The sequence below is a fragment of the Phoenix dactylifera genome, chromosome 13 (assembly GCF_009389715.1).
Source record: "Phoenix dactylifera cultivar Barhee BC4 chromosome 13, palm_55x_up_171113_PBpolish2nd_filt_p, whole genome shotgun sequence".
Classification (NCBI taxonomy): domain Eukaryota; kingdom Viridiplantae; phylum Streptophyta; class Magnoliopsida; order Arecales; family Arecaceae; genus Phoenix; species Phoenix dactylifera.
The window spans coordinates 12516969-12536189 of NC_052404.1; the positions used below are offsets into that span (position 1 = coordinate 12516969).

The 19221-nt window shown below is 40.0% G+C and overlaps 2 protein-coding genes across 2 annotated transcripts; one reads left to right on the forward strand and one right to left on the reverse strand.

The window, feature by feature from the left end:
- Nucleotides 1-242: 242 nt before the first annotated feature.
- Nucleotides 243-14865, forward strand: LOC103716781 (serine/threonine-protein kinase ATG1c-like). Its single transcript, XM_039133126.1, has 13 exons — nt 243-869; nt 3325-3442; nt 3559-3617; nt 5474-5538; nt 8116-8209; nt 8294-8374; nt 8454-8559; nt 12241-12313; nt 12406-12779; nt 12864-13234; nt 13718-14006; nt 14119-14189; nt 14464-14865. Exons 1-13 carry the CDS (start codon nt 603-605, stop codon nt 14686-14688), a joined length of 2193 nt encoding a protein of 730 aa, XP_038989054.1. The 5' UTR covers nt 243-602; the 3' UTR covers nt 14689-14865.
- Nucleotides 14866-16256: 1391 nt separating this feature from the next.
- LOC103722550 (pentatricopeptide repeat-containing protein At3g46790, chloroplastic) lies at nt 16257-18856 on the reverse strand. Its single transcript, XM_008813148.4, has one exon. It carries the CDS (start codon nt 18560-18562, stop codon nt 16550-16552), a length of 2013 nt encoding a protein of 670 aa, XP_008811370.2. The 5' UTR covers nt 18563-18856; the 3' UTR covers nt 16257-16549.
- Nucleotides 18857-19221: the final 365 nt, after the last annotated feature.

Consider the following 19221-nt stretch of genomic DNA (forward strand, 5'->3'; position numbering starts at 1 on the left):
TGCTGGTGATGGTTATCTTCTGTCTTCGTTCGGTAGGTGGTGCCCTGATCAAGTCTTGCCCTGCGGCATTTCACCTAACCATCATCCACCGTCGGTTCTTCCATCCGTTTTCGCCGGGCGGCTTACGCGTCTGCTGACCTGTATTTTTTTTTTCTCCCGTGGACCCGCATGTTACGCCCTCACCGACCACGTTATTAATCATCCCAAACGAGCGATAAGGATAAACTATTAACCCTCTTAGCTTGAGCCTTGAGGTTCACAGCGTTGACAAAAAGAATCCCCTAATCAAAGTCACAGACCGACGGAGGGTTAAGCCTCTACCTTCCGTGGATCGGACGGAGACGTAGTATCAGAAGCTTCGCTTCCCTTATTCAAGATTCTGTCCCGATTCGACCCCCGCCCCCTAATTGTCTCGTCCGCCGGACGGACGCTTTTCGAGCTGGTTACGGAACCGGAGGACGCGGAGGAGAACACAGATATCTTCTTTCTTTCTTCCTGTCTTTCTTCCTCTCCGTCCGTCCTCGTTGTCTCGTCTAGGGTTCTTCACCTTCTTCTTCGGTTAAAAAAGAAAAGACAAAAAGAGAGAAAAAAAAGAAGGGTCGATGGCGAGCCCCAGCAGCAGAGGAGGAGCAGGAGGAGGAGGAGGAGGTCGGGTCGTTGGGGAGTACGTGATCGTGCGGCGGATCGGGTCGGGGGCGTTCTCGGAGGTGTGGCTGGGGCGGCACCGGGTTCGGGGGACGGAGGTGGCCGTTAAGGAGATCGTCATGGAGCGCATGGGCAAGAAGCTCCAGGAGAGCCTCCTCTCCGAGGTCTTCTTCCTTAGAAAGATCAACCACCCCAACGTCATCGCCCTTCACGACTTCATCCAGGTCGGTTTCTTCCCTTCCCTCCTCCTCCTCCTCTTCTTCTTATCCGCTTTCGTTTTCTTTGTCGGTGGTTCTTCTTCTTCTTCTTCTTCTTCTTTTCCGCGTTAGCTAGTTCTTAGACATCTTGTTTCGCGATAGTTCAGATTCTTTCATCTTTCTTTATCTTGTATCAGTTCTTCAAAGTGAAGATATGACATTGGTTGGGAAGGCAGAATTGCACCGTTAGATATGAGTTCCTTTTCTTCTTCGTAGTATGGAAATTAGATTGTACTGTTAAGGGGCTTTTTGGATGCCCTACCTGCTTATCAATGTGATTTAGTGCACATGAGGGTGAATTGACAATCAGACGAGGAATCATGGGGAAACATGAGGGGTCAATTCGTTAGATTCCAAGATTCTATGAATTTGAGATACGGAAATTGCCATTTTAGATGGTTGCTGGTATTCCAAAAATTTTGAACGGGAGAATGATGGCTCCTACTGATTCTTTACACTATTACCATGCATCATTGATAGGTATTCAGCTCTCTAATAATCATCCATTTGTGTGGATAAGGTTGCTGATTTTGCTTAGCAGGACCCAATATTGACTTTCAGGCCCTTTTCTCATTGTTTTTCTTAATTAAAAAAATAAGAGAAAAGGAGAGTTTGTAGTGTTGTTTGCTAAGGATGGAATGTTATCGAATGAAATTAGAGCAGGGATTTGAGCAGTTGGAAAATATACTCCATTTACTTTTGCTACCTGACTATTAGTGTATGTATAAGAAGTGAACAGTCAGTATATTTTTAATGATTGCATCCAGAAAAGCTTACAATTACCGGATAGTTTTAGAGATTTTGACCCCTTAGGTTTGTGTTGGTGAATTGCTAATCAAAGTTCAAGGGCTTAGTGGGTTGATGAAACTAGTGTGTAGAAGCCTGTCTAGCTGGAATGATGGAGATACATTGTGGATGATAAGGTTTAGGAATAAAGGGAATCAAAATGACTAATTATTTTGTTTGTTTTCATGGGGATGACACTTCGATAGAAATTTGAACACATTTAATTATTCTAGTCTTGGGTTTTGGAGGTGTTTGTTCGCTTTCTAGGTACGAGAGGTGCTGGACCAAGTTATTAGCTGGACCAATTTGTGGGCATGCCACCAGTTCAAACCAGAAAGGATAGAGAAGTCTTAGTAGGTCCTACTGTCTTGAACCTTCAAGGACTTCCACTACTAAGATGCTACTCACTTGGAGAATAGTTCCTAAGGAACTAAGCTATGGGGAATAAAAGATAACATCAACTGAAAATAACAGAGGTACAAATATAAAATATGATAATGATTCGACAAAAGATCCTTCTCTATGGGTACAACTTAAAATTTATACACGATTTTCTTAACCGCTGGATAGATGTCCGTTTACTAACTTGCCATATGTATGTCAGTTTACCACTTTTGGTTTAGATCCCAAGCATTACCTCTAATCTTCACGTTCTAATCCTTGGTAATTGCCCACTGATTGTTCGATTTTGTTTTACCCAATACCTTTCTCTAGGCCAAAAATTAAATATTCAGATTTTGCTCTAAGTATCTTGTGCTAGGCCGATCTCTAAGCTGATTGCTTTAGCTACTCAATCCAACATCTGGTTGCTTAGTATGCACATCGGTTTTCCTCTATACCTTAGTACTCAGCCTGATATCTAGCACTTTGGTGTTGATTAGCAGCCTTCTGCGCTCGGCATGTTATTCCGATGCTCGGCCTATCCGTTGCACCTTAATGCTTGGCTTACTTTTCGTTATCAGGAACAAGGCCCCCTTTCATCATTACTCAGCTTTCTCTAGTACCGGCATGTGGCCTTTACTCAGTCGGCCGTTGAACTTCCACTATCGGTTAGACAGAGGTATAGAGGGATGAACGTATAGTCAAAGATGTCTTCAATTCAAATTAAATTCAGAGAATAATATAGAGATGCAGATTCAGAATATCTTGTGATTGTCACGTGTTAGTGATACCTCAGCAATCAAGAAAAGTGTTACTTGGACTACTTGATGCAGGAGCTTAAGCATTGAGAGTGATGGATGTACATGAGGCTTGGTAGAGATGACTTGAATTTTGTATTCCCATTGGCACATGGTTGTAGTGGTGGCAAGGAGCAAGGTGATGGAGAACCAAATGGGATGGCATCCTTATATGAAGCACAAGCCAAAGATGGTTCAATTACATAGGAATGGATTCAATTTGAGAATTTACAATCTGAGAAGAAGATATAGAAAATTTATACTGGCTGGAGGTTTTGAAAATGCTCTCTACTGATGTACAAATTACAATATAATCTTGATTAACTAAGAAAGTGCATATTGGTTATGGATTTTTCCTTTGATTAAAGCAATATCTTAGAGAGGAAGAGTGCTTCTTATATCATAACAATCTTGCTTAATTATATTTGTTTATATATTTGCCCATCTTGTTATTCTAGGCCTCTGGGAGGATATATCTCATATTGGAGTACTGCAGAGGTGGTGATCTATCTAAGTATATACAGCGCCATGGAAGAGTTCCGGAAGCAACTGCAAAGCATTTCATGAGACAGCTAGGTACAATTAGCTTGGGTTTTGGAAATATTTAATATCTTTACACATATGTCTTTACGTTGCATGCTACTAACCCAAAATTCTAATTTATTTTCTTATAATGTTTTGCTCTTCTTCAGCTGCTGGTTTGCAGGTCCTTCGTGAGAATAATGTTATTCATCGGGATCTAAAGCCACAGGCTTGTTCCACCTTTCTCTACTGTATATATTTGTTTGTTGATGTCTAATCTCCATCTTTCATAGTCACTGTGGTAACCTATGTCCAGCCTATTCAAGGGCAAAGTATGAAAATTTCTGGAAGCTTGCATTTACTTCTTGATTCCCTATGGTAACATCCCCACATTATAGTACTCTTTCTTGCAAGCTGTTTTCTAGTTCATTCAAAATGAAGAAAGGTTTTTGTTCATTGGAGGCTTGCCTTCTGAATTTCATGCAAAGGATTTAGGGGCTTACACTGGTTGGGTGAACACAACAGTTCTTTTACAGTATCGCAGATTATAATATCAATTTGAGGTGCACAACATCTTTCTCAAAATAATCTGCATTGTCAATGCGAATGCTTGAATCTGCGGTGATCATTGTAGGGCAGTAGGAGATGAATGTACTGCCTAGTCTCATGGGAGAAAAACATAAATAATGTTGATTAAATTGAGAAAGTTGTAAAGGCATATATTATAATTAATTTTATGGTCATTTTTTTCTTGGATGGTGACAAACTGTGAAATACTTGTGTATTTTTTACTTAAGGAATCAGGTTCTTTGTGAAAGTGTTGAAGGATGGGATCAAAGAACTACCAATAGATAACAATTCTGAAGAAGTTCTTGATTGAAATTTGGTGAAGAAGACAACTTTGGGAGAAAAAAATGATAATTCCATGATTGAAGGCATTGATAATCTCTCCTATATGCAAGTTCTCAATAAAGTCTTAGCGATTTCCTTGATTTACATTGAATTTTGAAAGTTGAAACTTTTTGGAGGTTGAGCATCAAAGGTTGTTGTGGTTTGTCTAAATTCTTTATCAAAATTAATGTTCATTTAAGCCTTCAATATGTATTGCGTGGTTCGTCTTAGTTATTTATTGAAATTAATCTTTAGTTAAGCCTCCAACAGATTAGGGAAATCCTATCGATTGTTGCTTTCTCTAGACCTCTAAGAAAAGTATGAAAAAGGCTTGAATGGTTAGATCCCTCCATCACCCTAGAATGAAAGGGGCGATCTCATCGTTCTTGGTCGGTGAAGACGTGTTGTTAGGTGCTCCATTTTCCATTGAGGCTGAATCTAAACTTGTGCTCGAGAGATAGCTGTCCATAGACCAATAAAGGATATATGAATTCTCGAGAAGAGAGGAGCTATGTTGGTCCCCCTGGACTGCTTGCATCCCATGAGTGAAATAGAAACTTAGGTCTACATTGGATCTTGCTTATTAATAAATGGCTTTTCATATGTAACTTTTAATGTTTTAGTTACATTTAACATCCATTCATTAATAAGTAGTCATTAAGATTTTAAATTTATGATTTTTCATGTGCATGGATTTTTTTACAGGTTTGTACTTGTATACACAAGCATGTTAAAGCTATTTGAACAACCATCACATACGTTTAAAGCAAAAAACTGCAATATTCCATGCTTGCAATTCTGTATTTTTCATTTTGAAGTTTGTAAACTTTTTATTTTAATGGCACTTTATATCTTTGTTGACTAATATTCAAGAACCATGTTTTGAAATTACTGGCTTGAAGTGCGAACCCTAAATTTTTCTGCTGTGTTCCAAATATCTATGTAAATACCTTTAGCTATGCTATGCTATGCTCCTCCTCACTGTGGAACACTTTTATCCATAGAATAAAACTCATTGTAATATCTAATAAGTTTTTCAAGTTGTATAACTTGCATTTTGTATATTTTAAGAAGACTAGAAAAAAAGGTTTTATGCTCTTAACAGTAATTTTGCTCAAATATAAGCACCATAAACGTTATAATCTGTACTTCATCATTTTCGAGAAAACTCTGAAGTTGATTATTATGTGACAGAATCTACTTCTTTCAATATCCGATGACAATTCTGTGTTGAAAATTGCAGATTTTGGCTTTGCCAGGTGAGTCTTCTTTATTTTTCAGTTCAGACTATCATATTAAATCCATATGATTATTTCATTTTGATTGCTGGAAAGATAATGTGAAATCTGCAGCTGATGCTATTTTCTTTTCATAAAAGCTTCATCATGGGGAAAATAAATAGATCGCCATGCAAAGTTAATCTGTCAGTCTTGAGTTGCTAGCCCTGTATTTGCTTATTATAATTGGGGCATATGCTTTCCATGTCAAGAAGTTGTCAACCCTATATCATCAACCCAGTGTCCTATATCTCGGGCTATAGTTCTCGTGTTATGCATTATATATCCGGAAAAAAGTTGCTTTGACTGTAGCAAACTGATTGTCTTACTTTATTATCCCAGCTATCACATAATATGACTTATGACTTGTTTTCCCCCTATATTTATTTTGATGGTTTATTTCACTTGAAATAATTTGACTCTCAGTTTATCCCCCCCCCCCTCCCTCTCCCAAAAAACCAGGCAGGGGACCACATAACAATTTGGCAGAAGGAAGGTGCCTGAACAGATGCCTTACATGGATATTCTTAAAAATATTTACTTTTAATATAATATATGACAATTAGAAAATGATAAGTAAAATGAAGTCAATAAAACTTCTGCATTTATTTCAATGACTTATTGTAATGTGACATGATGTATCAGCCAGTAAAAACCATGATTTTTTCTAGCAGGTTATAAAATGCTTTTTATTAGTTCTCTAAAACAAAAATAGCTTTAAGTTAATGAAATTAGCAACATTACAAAATGTCAAATAATCAATACAAAATTTGAACTAATAAATTAAACAAGAATAAGCGAAACTCTTTAGTTACAGATGAGGTGTTTGAGACTAATGAAAAGGATGGGTATTCATAATGGGCCATGACATGCCAAGTACACCAAGTTGCTCCACATCCAACCAGCCCGAAAGAGAGTCTAAATTCGATCCACCCAAGTGAGCTACTTGGGTGCTCGCTAGGCTGTTTACTTGAATATGGGGATGATTTAAGAATTAGTCAGGCCAATCCAACCACTTGCTCCTTTCAAACTCAGTCTCAGTCGTACCATAATAACTATTACTACTAACAAACTTGAAGCGATGGAGTCTATTTCTGACTTCATACTTGGTTGGAATGCATGGAGTCTATTTCTGACTTCATCGCATTCATCCATTTTTCGGAGTCGATGTCTAACATCGCTTCGTTGTAGGTCTTGATTTAACCCTTCACTTACGAGGGTTAGATCAAGCAGGGCTGGTTTTACTACTTTCCTCCGTCTGGTGTCGAAAAGCCGGAAGAAATTGAAATGAAGGGAGCGCCGAACTTCCCTTCGCCTTTCTGCCTGTGAAATCCTTTTCTTCTGCTTTTTCCCAACGGTATATCCCCATTCTTGAGTATTGAAGCATATATTAGTTTTAGTTAGGTCCTAAGAGGGGTTGAGCTCAAGCTGCCACCTTTTAAAAACAGTGGTCCATGGTGACAAAACAAGTTGACCAATTTATGTTATACTAAGTATTCATAGTATAGACAAGATATGCAATTCAATTGGGGAGATAAGATGGTGATTCTTTCAATTTGCATAACTTGGACTCTCAAAGAAAATAATGATAAAGAAATGAAAATTCGGAAGTAGGGTTTTCATTAATTCAATAATAGAATTGATTAAAGCACCTTTTTATATACTAGTGCGATCTGAAGTCCCAAAATCTGAGTCGAATTACTTTTTTAGTTAAAAGATATTAAAATTTTCCTAAACTAATGACTAGAAGGAATAATCATGGGAAAGCTAAAATTTTCTTGGAGCTAAATCTCAACTTCTAGATAACTTTACCTTCTGTCGTGCCACCTAATTCCACCTGGAATGGAAGATACGGGTCGGTCTAAAAGTTTCCTTGAGTTTTTCAAAGGCCTAAACGATCATGAAATAGGGCCATTAGGAGCTTGACAGGACTATTGGCAAGCAGTCACATTGTGGATCTCAAATAATTACCTCAATTTCAAAGAAAAAAGACGTGTCGGTAACAGGCGCCATATGTAAAAGTTATGCCTTCTAGGGTTATGTATGAGCTGGCCTCAGATGTGGCATATCTTGCTCTTGAACCTTGTCCAGACCTACCTGAAGTGGCCAAAATGGTTCACAATAGGTCTGGTGATCCCCTGGTTCCAATCCCAAGCTCTAAGATGCGATATCTTTCTATATTTTTTACATGCATCATGTTTTCTTTTTTTTGTTCTCCTATTTTCTGTCTATTTGTTCTCTTGATTTCAACCAGAACAGTTTAAGATGCCTTAATCAAATGAGTTGTTTTGGTGTCAAACATAGTCATGATGCATTACGAAACTGAAAATTAAATCTTGATTTCTAGTTGGTGTCTTGCACTTAGTTCCAGTCCTTATAACATGCTTAACATTATCAGTGATGGCAGTTTAGATGTTATAGCGTCCATATATTCCATTTTCTTCGATTGTCATTCTGTTTGGATTTTATATGGATCCTCTTATTCGGTAGTGTATGGTTCTTCAACTATCTTTAATGTTTGAACTTTAAAGCTTATATAGTTGCTTCCTTCCCTTGCAGGTCTCTGCAGCCTCGTGGCCTAGCTGAAACTCTGTGTGGTTCCCCTCTTTACATGGCTCCAGAAGTAATGCAATATCAGAAATATGATGCAAAGGTGACACCCATCTCTGACCACGTAAGAATTACCTTCTGCATATTTCTCAACCTAGTCTTTATTCATTTTGTTCTGGAAAAGCAGGCAGATCTCTGGAGCGTTGGTGTTATCCTATTCCAACTCATAACTGGAAAAACTCCTTTTGATGGAAATAGTCATCCACAGGTTTGGCTATTTATATGTTAGCTTGTTATATTAATACAGTTTTCTGGTCTCAATAATGTAGTATTTTTTTCTCAACCAGTTGCTCCAGAACATTGGCAAAGCAAATGTGCTACATTTACTTTCTGATAGCAATTTGAGCCATGATTGCATTGATCTGTGCCAAAAATTACTGCGCCGTAATCCAGGTAAGGATTTCAGATTTTGCTTGAAAATATTATTATTATTATTATTATTATTATTATTATTGCATTATGCAAACCATATCTAATACTAGCTTTGATGGTATTATTGATATTGTTGCCTTCACTGCAGTTATTGGTTTTAGTGAGAGTATATGAGAATCATCTAATGTTTAGTGCCTAAAGTAAAAGTAGGCAAAAGAATGAAAAGGAAAAAACAGCTTGCAGAAAAAAATTAAACCAAGAAGTGTGCAGGAGGCACACAAGTAGGAACTTAGAAATATTGAATTAGAAGTGTGCATGAAGCGTGCATCTAGGAATCAAAAACATATATTTTTCACTTAATTTTATGGTAAGATGTAGAATCAAATTCTAAAACAGAAGTTGCTTTTGTTGGAGTGATCTAGCAGTCTGATGCTTATAAACATCAAATGTAGGAGCAAAATTTTAGCATACGAAAGGCATTTGTATAGAAGATTCCAACTGTTCAATCATAGTTATTCTTTTTCCCCGATATAAATTTGGCCCATGGTTACTTGAAGTGGGATCAGATGGAGGACTGGATTTGGCTGTGGATTCATGGAAGCACCTCTTAGGAAAAAAACTGACAGTAAGCAAGTACTTAGGAGGTGTGTGTGGGATCAAGATTCTAAAGAGATCCCAAAGCAGTTAGGCACCCAAGTAAAAGTATCTTGCTGCTAACATTTCGTTTTGTACCTTTTTTCCCTTTTTAAGTGTTAGTTTCTACCTAGAAGGGGGCATGGGTACTTTTATGAACTATATGTAGACAAAATGATAAAAGCTTATAATTGTTGGTGTAAACAATTTTTTTATGATTTATTTAATCAATATGATCACCAACCTTATGACATTTGTGTCTTTTCAGAGTCTATCTTCCAACTTCCAGGCAATAATATATTCTGTACATAGAAATGTGCATACAAACTTTCATTTTAATGATCTTTATACAAAACCACAGACCTCTGGCTTGTCTTGTCACTATCAGCTTTCATCTTCTTCTCATGGGTCATTTTATATATCTGCTCCTGTAGTATTGGAAGGTAATTTTTTTGTTGTTTACCTTGCAAATTCACTATTCGTTGTTGGCCCGACACATACCAACAATCTTTCTGCAAACAATTGTTGGAAAGTTGAAGGTGTATCATATCGATGGCATAGAACTCCCATGAATTCTTTGGGCAAGCAACGTTTGATCTTCAATATTGGTGCGATGGCATTGTATGACATTTGTAAATGTATGAGTCATTTTTAGGTTTTGATCGTACTAAGGGTTGCAAATGGGTTTTGGATGTCTTTTGTTGGATATCTTGTGTTATGGTTCATTTGTAAAGTGCTGTGAGACAACTTCCAGTTGAGAATTGCTTCTCTCAGTCATTTTCTTTTATAGGGTTAACTTCAAGATTCGTTCAGTGAGAACGAAGAAAGGGGTAATATAGAAAAGAGTTGATATGTCAGATTCTTTGTACCAAGAATTAATCAGTTTGGGCTGTGGCTGTGGGTGAGGAGGAAGAGAATGATGGGCTACACATTGATATGAGGCAGTTGCAGGTTTAATGTTTTTTTGTAGTTCAGATTTTTCCCTCCCTTTTGTCAGTAAAAGCTCCCTAATTAGTGTCAAACAAACATCATGCTAGCTGCATCTGCCTAAACTGAAGAGAGGAGTTTGGGTTTAGATTTAGAGAGTCATTATTTTAGTATAATTTTATTTTAAGAGTTGCACATGTTTTTCAAGGTACCTTGTGGCAGGTAGCATTTCCATTACTATTTCTTTGGAGTTTCTAGATCTGAATTGGTTACGACAGGACTGCTATTGGTCAGTCATTTATATCCTTACTAAGGTTTTGGTTGTTTGGAACAAAGGGTCAATATCAATTATTATTGGCAAACTTTGAACATTCTTTAGAGTTCATGTCCATGAAATCCTGTAAATGGATGTTTATACATTCTAAAGCAGGAACTTCTGAATAAATTCTTCAATTCATTTAAATTCTTTTGGTGTAGACATACTAAGCCTGTAGCCATGATGTTAATTATCCTACATTGTAGTTATTTTAAAAAAAATCCATGTTCATAATGCATGATATTTTATTTTCTTTTTTCTCTTGATGGAAAAAAAATCTTTCTTGTTTCTTTCTTACATAAGATATTATCATGTGCATCAAGCTGAATGTTGTTTTATTATAAAGTTCTGAGTCTTTAAGCTGAGATAAACTTCTTTGCATTCACTGAGTTTGGAATCTTTCACATTAATTATCTAGTACAGAATTGTTTTTTTCTTTTGACTTTTTTGTATACGGAGCATCTTTGGTTGTCTTGCATCAAATTTGGAATTTCATGATCTAGGTCAATACTAAGCATTGTAAGTCATTGAAATTAAGTTTTTAGGACTTCGCACATGCAGATAGCTTGCTACGGAGTTTTCAAAGCATTGATTTTTTGGAGTCCTGTGATGCATGCAAGTCCAGCTACTTGGAAATTTATGTTTTTGTTCCTACCTGTGCCTTTATTGTGAAATAGGATATTTCTTTGATATATCCCAGATGATATCCTCTGAGGATTCAGATTATAATATTAAGCCCACTCGTTCTATCTCATATATGGGTTATGGTAAGGTTGAACAGTTGCAAAGAGGGTAATGGGGAGGGTGAATATTATATCTTGAAGGCTTTATGAAGGTTTTTATCTTGTGGCATCAGGATTTCCTAGCACCCTACTGTTGAAGAGTCCATCGACCATTACAGATTTGATGTGGTCCAGTTCTGAGAAATGACTTGTAGTCAAGTTTGATCAGAGTTATTTTGTGCGAGTTTTTGCAAGATTGAGGTGGATGTCCCTTTGAGGGTTCTGCGGTTTTGTATATAGTGGGGGCTGCTTGAGGCGCAAGCATTAATACAGGACCAACAATGTATTTTCCATTTTTGGGTGAGTTCTTGCAAGATCGAGGTGATCATGAAGTAGTTTTTATTGATGATAGCGATGCATGTCCATGAGATGAGGGGAAGCTGGGAAGTGGCCATGGGTCTGGAGCTGAATCACATTGTTGGTTGTGTGATTTATTGTGCTGGGAGTCTTCCATTCTTTATGCTTCCCTTTTCAATGAAGAGGGGGAACTCCTTTTAGAATTCTTTACACGATTTTTCAATGATGTGTAAAAGAATGACCGACAACCTGGCTCTTGTAGTAAGTGGATTCCATCAAGTGATGATTCACAGATCTCAAAGGTTTTGTTTCATAAATTGATTTTGCTGTCTTCTTTCGCTAACTGATGTCTGACCAGATGTATACTGATCTTATTTGACCTCAAAGCAGACTCAGATTTGGGAAATATTGTTGTGTGTGTGTGTGCATGTGTGCACGTGTTTGCGTATGCGTGTGCATGTGTGTGCACATGTATGCATTTGTGTGCATGAGAGAGAGAGAGAGAGAGAGAGAGAGAGAGAGAGAGAGAGAGAGAGAGGCTTATGTGCAGTTTCGGAGATATTATCAGATAGTATTCATGCTCTTGTTACCATATCTAGGAATTATGATTTGTGTCCTTTTTCAGTTTCCACTGGTGCTGGCTAATATAATTTTGCCTTGCGTATCTATTCACTCATGTGAATTGTTAAGATACAATGATAAAGGTGTATTACCTTAAGATTCTAACACAGCCACCCATGCTTTCAGTCGAGCGTCTGACATTTGAGGAGTTCTTCAACCACCAATTTCTTTCGGAGCATCCATTAGATGAAAGATTGAGGTAAAGAATCCTGAATCCGATGCTCCAGCATTACCATACACCATTTTCTGGAACATATTAAAATATGCAATTTTTCTGTGTTGCATAAGCAGGCGAACATCGTGCAATGTGAGAGATGGCACTCCACTGGTTGACTGTAATCCAACTAGGCCATCAGGAGAAAGTTCTCATGAAGACTGTCTGCCTTTCCCTTTAGATGATGAATCCAGTGGGCAAGATGGAAGTCCATCTCTGGCCATGAAAAAGAGCTCAGTGAGGACCACTTATGGGTTCTCTGTTGATATCAGATTAAACAAAAATGTTGTTGGTAGCACATCCAAAAATATTGACGTTGTTCCTGGATATAATTCCACGAATAATCTAGAAGCTGCTGGTTATAGGCATGATTCCCACAGAACTCCTGGTGGAAATGCCAAAGATACCAAGTTAACCATGGAACAAAGACCTTCCAATGTTTCGTCAAAAGGTGTCAACCTCAGTCTTTTTTTTGCTTTTTTTGCCCCTACTTTTTTCGTTAGCTGGCACTCATTATCTTTTCTTTGATGTATAGATTCTACAGCCATAGATTCTCTGGAGTTTGTTGACCATGATTATGTCCTTGTGCCCGGACCACCCCTGGAGATGTCATCTTCTTCAGTAAGTGCCTCCCGGTCACGCAATTCACCATGCAAATCAGAAAGTTCACCAATTGCATCTCCAGAATTTAGTGCATTAAGTGCACCAATGCCAATAATTGGTGCAGCAATCAACAAAACTCATGTCATTGGGAGTCTGGAAAGTCACAGCTCTCCAGCATCTGAGACTTCACAAGGATCAATGGACATGGGAGATGCTATGGAGCAGCCATCAGCCCACTGCTTGACAAGGATTAGATCATTGCAGCGATATGTGTCTATCATAACAGAGTTGGTGAAAGATAAGGTAAGACATCTGATGGAAACAAGGTTGTTTTGACTTCTCTTTTATATTCCTATAGTATCTTGGACAATGTTTCTTTAAAAACATTAAGATGTTCCCTCTTTAGTTGAGTCAGAAGCTTACCTGAACCATATTTTCTCGTTTTAACAAAGTATAGAGCACCACTAATTTTAGTCTTTAAAGTTTCTTATCTATGTACTGGCATTTCAGTGGTTTCATTTATTAGTTTATTTTCTATTTCTGTATCATTTTGTTGATGTTACTTAACGCCATCTGATGTTCACCAATGCTTGCTTGTTTAATCACCAAACTGATACCAAATTAGTATGCTGTCCTTATTTTTTTATTTTTGCATGTTTTGAGTCTTTCTGATCTTTTTTAGAACATTTAAGTCATAATTTTAACTCATGATTGTAATTTTTACTTTCGTTCCGCAAAAATCATTGCTTGACATGTTTCTTTCCATTGAAAACATTGGTTTGAAAGATCGAAAATGAAAGCCGGTTGGAAGCATTTGCAGTTCAGCTAGTAGTTCTTGCAATTTGGAAGCAAGCGCTGCACATCTGCCATGCCCAGGCTGCTTCTGCTATGGAAGGAAGCCCATCTCCAGAGGTCAGGACTAGGAAGAGCAACAAGAATGCTTCCAATACAGGAGAATGTGTCAGCTCCATTGGTTCTAAACTGCCAGTTGCTGTGTGTTCACTAATCGAAAAAGAATTTCTTCTTGAAGTTAGTCATGCAGAGGAGCTTGCTGTGGATTTTGGGCAGATTGCTGGTATGGTTTTAAATAAAACTATTAATGATCAGCAGTAAAAAGTCCTTAATGTTTCACTGAATTACAAGTTAGCAAGATTCTGATTCTTAAGAGGAAAATAAATCACATGCAGAAACTACAGAGATGCCGGATGCGATTGAGATAATATTCCAATCTGCACTTTCATTGGGCAGACGTGGTGCTGTGAGTAGAATATCCCATCTCTACTTTTAATTTTAGCTGTTATATGATATGCATGGTAACGGCTTATATGGCTGATGTTGGGTTTTGTTTTACTTATTGCACGGTTGATAATGTATGTATATTGAAATTTCGTTCTAACGACACGTAACATGGTTTGTATCCAAACTTTTTGTGGGAATTTGTGAGACAAACTGCTTACATATTGGTTTTAATTGTTTACAAGGGGAGAATATGGTGATTGATTAAGAACGTCTGGTGTTTACAATCAATACAGGTTGATGAGATGATGGGAAATACAGGGAAAGCTTCTTCTCAGTATTCAAAAGCAGTATGCTTGCTCTATTTTCTCCTGGTTGAAGCCCCCGCTCTAGCTCTCAGTCCGCCATTCGCCCCCACAAATTCTGATCGATACCGCCTCCGATCCTACATTGATATCCTGAACAACAGGCAAGGTCGGTCTCTGTCCCAAAGGATGGCGCTCAAGTGCGAGGATGAATAGAGGTCTTGAAGGAAGCGTATTTAGTGTTTTGGGAAGCAGCGTGCTTGGTCGTGTAGTATTCATTTAATTGTACAGTAATTCTTTTGGCCCGTGGGGCTTTGCATCCATGATGAATCTGGTGCAATTTGTGGGACATAGAAAAGCTAATCAAATGAATGTGACAATCCAATTCTCTTATACGAGTGCTTGCTCTGTAGTAGTGCGAAGGGATGCTGCAATCTGGCATATCATTGGGTGGGAACAGGCAGGTTGGATTTGATGTTTGCAACATCAATTTGATAGCGTAGTTGCTCATTATTGTCCATCCTGTTCAATTTGGAGCGCCGATTACCTAGTCTCGAGGTGGATCAAGCCTATATTGAATATCAAACATGAACAATAAGGAAAACCACAACTGATGAGAATCTTTCACGTTAGTCCTAGGCAGCAAAATACCAGAATCTTCATATTTAAAAGATGCCCAAGCTTCTTCAAGCCAGTTAATATCTTACACTCTAATTCTTAAAGTTGGGAACATCATGCTTTTATTTTTAAAGAACACTCAAAACAGATGGAATCTAGAGAAAAAAAAAATAATTAGTGTTGTATTTTCATTGCCCCCTTTGAATTGGCATATGACTTCGGGGCAGGATGGTTAGTATAGCATTGCTCCTGACGCCACTCTGAAACAATGGGAAGAAACATTTCTTCTCCACCTACGAGAAGTGATTAAGGTCCACACTTAGGAGGACCCCAAGATATGCGAGGGAGGATTATCATGCTTATTGAAGCATAGAAGCATATGATCCAGGAGGGCCTTGAAATCTCGAGTACAACCTCCTATTTTCATTGTTGTTGCAGCTTTTGCATCTCCCACCCAGGGAAAGGGCAAAAGGCGACATGCAGAATCATTCATTTGGACCCTGCACAACGAACATATCGTTATTTTTACGTCAGTAGTAGACTTTCGACATTGGGAAATGGATGCTTCTCCTGACCCCTCCTTCCAACCCTCCATCCGTCCATCTTCCAGTCCTCACACTCACCGTCGTGGCCGAAGGAAAATCACCAGCACAAGTCCCTGGGTTGACGAACAATAAACAACGAACATATTGTTATTTTCCTCCCATTTTTCTCTATTTTTTTTTTTATGCCCAGCTGTTAGAAGAGATTTTACTAGAAGAAAACGCCCGCTTCTTACCGACCGATCGTCCACCACAACCTCATCGACGACGTCTTCGACCAGGATCCTTTTCCTCTCCACCAATCACCGCAAAGGTTGATGTCGATGGCTGTGGAGTCGTGCTTCTGGAGACGAAGGGGAGCAGGGTTTCAACTTGGATGGTTAATGAGGAAGAGGCGGTCCAAGGAGTGATGATAAGGGAAAATTGGAGAGTGGAGAGGAGTCATGGGTCGCAGAGGCTGCGGGCAGTTCGGTTGCAAGCAAGCAGAGAAGATAGCAGTCTCTCTTGCTTGGAAGAAGTCAAGAATAAAAGACCAACTATGGATTCGGAAGTCCACATGCTCCTGCGCGAGGAACTTCTTTGTAATGCTAAATAAAGATAAAATTATGAAAGCGATTCTAGTCCTTTTGCTTTTTAATGGTCATATCTGTAATGTATTATTCGAAAGAATTTAAAGATATGCTGCACAAGAAAAAATCTTCATGTAAGTGACGGTTGCATGTTTACACTGCATTCTGTGGCATAAATAGTAACAACTAGATAATGCTGATAAACCGAAAAACTACGGTTTCAAATCAAATGTTCTCTATACAGATCCTAGTATCTAGTTTCAAGTCATAACCCGGTGCTGTACACCTCTGGATCATCTCTCGAAGACGAGACGTTTTCGATTAGAAGGGGTCTGCGAACCATCCAGCTTACCAATAATCCAAACAAGAACAGACACCATCTTTAAAATGGTGGAATCGATTCACATCTCTCACAAGAATCTCTCTCTTTGCAAATTTTGAAACGAACTTCGTGACCGAATGGCAATCCTCGCACAACCTTAGGTTCTTCGTGATCCTAATTACTTCTCCATGACCACTATTTATGAGGCCAAAAGCCAGAGCCAGCTTCTCACTGTGACCTAGCAGAATCCGCTCCTTCTCCTCCTGATCTAGATCATAAAGAACAACTTTAGTATTGGGGACGTAACCTTTATCCTTCATGTCCTTCACCAGCCGAGCCAGCAAAGCTTGAAGCTGTTCGACCTGCGGATTCATTTCATCTACAGACACAAATGAGTGCATCTTCTTCTTCACCTCGATCCAGCTGCATCCTGGCATCTTCTGCAGCCCCCGTGATTCCAGAAGCCTCTTTACCCTGCTCACTTCCTCCCACATCCCAGCATCTGCATATATATCAGCTAGAAGTACGTAGTTCCCGGCATTCATGGGCTCGAGTTCAAACAGGCGAGCGCATGCCCTCTCCGCAAGCTCTGCGCGACCATGGATCCGACAAGCTCCAAGAAGAGAACCCCAAACAGTGGGACCTGGTTCGATTCGCATCCCTTCTATGATCCTAGCTGCTTCATCTAACCGGCCAGCACGGCCGAGGAGATCCACCATGCAAGCATAGTGCTCCGATCGAGGTGCGACACCATGCACCAGGGCCATCGACTCGAACAGTCTCTTTCCTTCCTTCACGAGCCCGGCATGGCTGCAAGCGCCCAGCACACTCACAAACGTAATAGGACTTGGTGATATCCCGGAACCGATCATAGCCTCAAAGACCCGGATCGCTCTACCGCCAAAGCCGTAGATTCCATAACCTGAAATCATAGAATTCCACGATACAACATCTCTCCGACCAATCATCCCATCAAAAACTCGACGCGCAGTCTCCAGGCTTCCGCATTTTGCATACATCGCGATCAAAGCATTGACCACCGTTATAATGGAATCGAGTCCCCTTCGAAGGACGTAAGCGTGGACGAGCCTCCCCTGTCCAAGTGCAGCCAAACCAGCACAAGCTTGAAGAACACTGACCATGGTAACGGCATTGGGGATCGCATCAGGGTCCCTCAGCATCATCTCCCGAAACAGCTCCAATGCATCCAAAGGGCGCTCATTCTTTGCATAGCAGGCAATCATGGCACTCCATGAAACGACATTCCTCGCGAGCATCCCATCAAACACTCGCCGTGAATACAAAACGGACCCCAGCTTCGCATAGCAATCGACGAGAGTCGTCGCCACGTAGATGGTAGACCCGAATCCGTGTCGGTAGATGTGGCCATGGATCTGCCTCACTCTGTCGAAAGCCAGCGACGGACGGGACGAGGAAGCGATGCAAGCCTTGAGCGCGTGGGAGTAAGTAAAGCTGTCCGGCGGAACTCCGGCCCCGCCCATTTCGTGAAACAGGGAGAGGGCCTCCTCGGCCGCATCGGCCAGCGCAAGGGCCTTCAGCAGAGCGTTCCATACGAAGATGGTTTTCACATGCGTTTTGTCGAACACGTCGCGGGCGTTGTCCAGGGAGCCGAACTGCGAGTACATGTCGATGAGTTTTGTGGAGAGGAAGGGATCCTGGTCGAAGCCGTTCTCGATGAGGTGGTGGTGGACGATCGGTCCGTAGGGCCGGGCGTTTCGGTGGGTGCAGGCGAGGATGAGGGCTTCGTAGGTTCGCTGGGTGGGTTTGGGTTCCAGGGGGAGGAGCTGGAGGGCTTGTTTGAGGTTTCCCTGCTTGCATAGGGATTGGATCATATGGTTGTAGCTGCTGGTGCTGGTGCTGGAAGGGGCGCGCTGCGAGGGAGCTTGGAAGGAGGAGTTGATGCAGGACACGGTTTTGAAGGAGAGAAGTGGAGGGGAGTGTGAGTAGAGCTGGAGTTGCGGAGGTTTTGGAGGAAGAGAGAGTTGAAGAAGGGATGGGTGAGAGCAAGAAGCAAGCATCTGTGCCAGAATTCTGAGATACTTCGCGGTTTTGTCCCGTTTGGAGTGAGCGGTCGGAAATAGCTTGGATTTCCCCGGAGTTACAGGTTTCAGAGATCAGATGGCGTCCTTTGGAGGAATCGTACTGCCGCGGAAACGAAGAAGAGGTGGAGGTGGAGCGGATTTCTCCGGAGGCAAGCAGAGCAAATAGCTTGGATGACTTTAAAAATATACGCACATACATACATACATATACATACATATATACACATACACATACATTCATAGGACACGCTTGCAGGAGGGAGAAATTGGCTGTAAGTGCAAGAGTCGGGTCGGGATGAGCGATAAGAGACGTATGCGGCCGTATCCATTACAAATGTGCGGGGCCGATTCAAGCTGGAGCTAGAATTATTTAATCACAGGGACAAGTAATGATGACCACGTTGTACTTTGTAATAAGACAGGACTGAGTTTGTGCTGCTGGTCAATATATTTTGCTGTGAATAAAACATTTTTGATACTTGAGATAATGTAGAGATGGATATTAAACGGATGGAAAGGAACTCTGGTGATTATATATTGTCCCATTGGTCGATAGAATTTGATGGAGAGCTGCACATGGTCCGGTCTGCAAATTTTGTGCTAGATTTTATATTGTTTGGTTATTCTTTCGGACT

Excerpts from the sequence above, each read along its gene's own strand:
- LOC103716781 (XM_039133126.1), top strand. The coding sequence starts at position 603 with ATGGCGAGCCCCAGCAGCAGAGGAGGAGCAGGAGGAGGAGGAGGAGGT. Across the intron at positions 8,375-8,453 it reads ATGGAAATAGTCATCCACAG|TTGCTCCAGAACATTGGCAA; the intron begins GTTTGGCTATTT and ends TTTCTCAACCAG. Across the intron at positions 13,235-13,717 it reads CAGAGTTGGTGAAAGATAAG|ATCGAAAATGAAAGCCGGTT; the intron begins GTAAGACATCTG and ends TTGGTTTGAAAG.
- LOC103722550 (XM_008813148.4), bottom strand. The coding sequence starts at position 18,562 with ATGCTTGCTTCTTGCTCTCACCCATCCCTTCTTCAACTCTCTCTTCCT.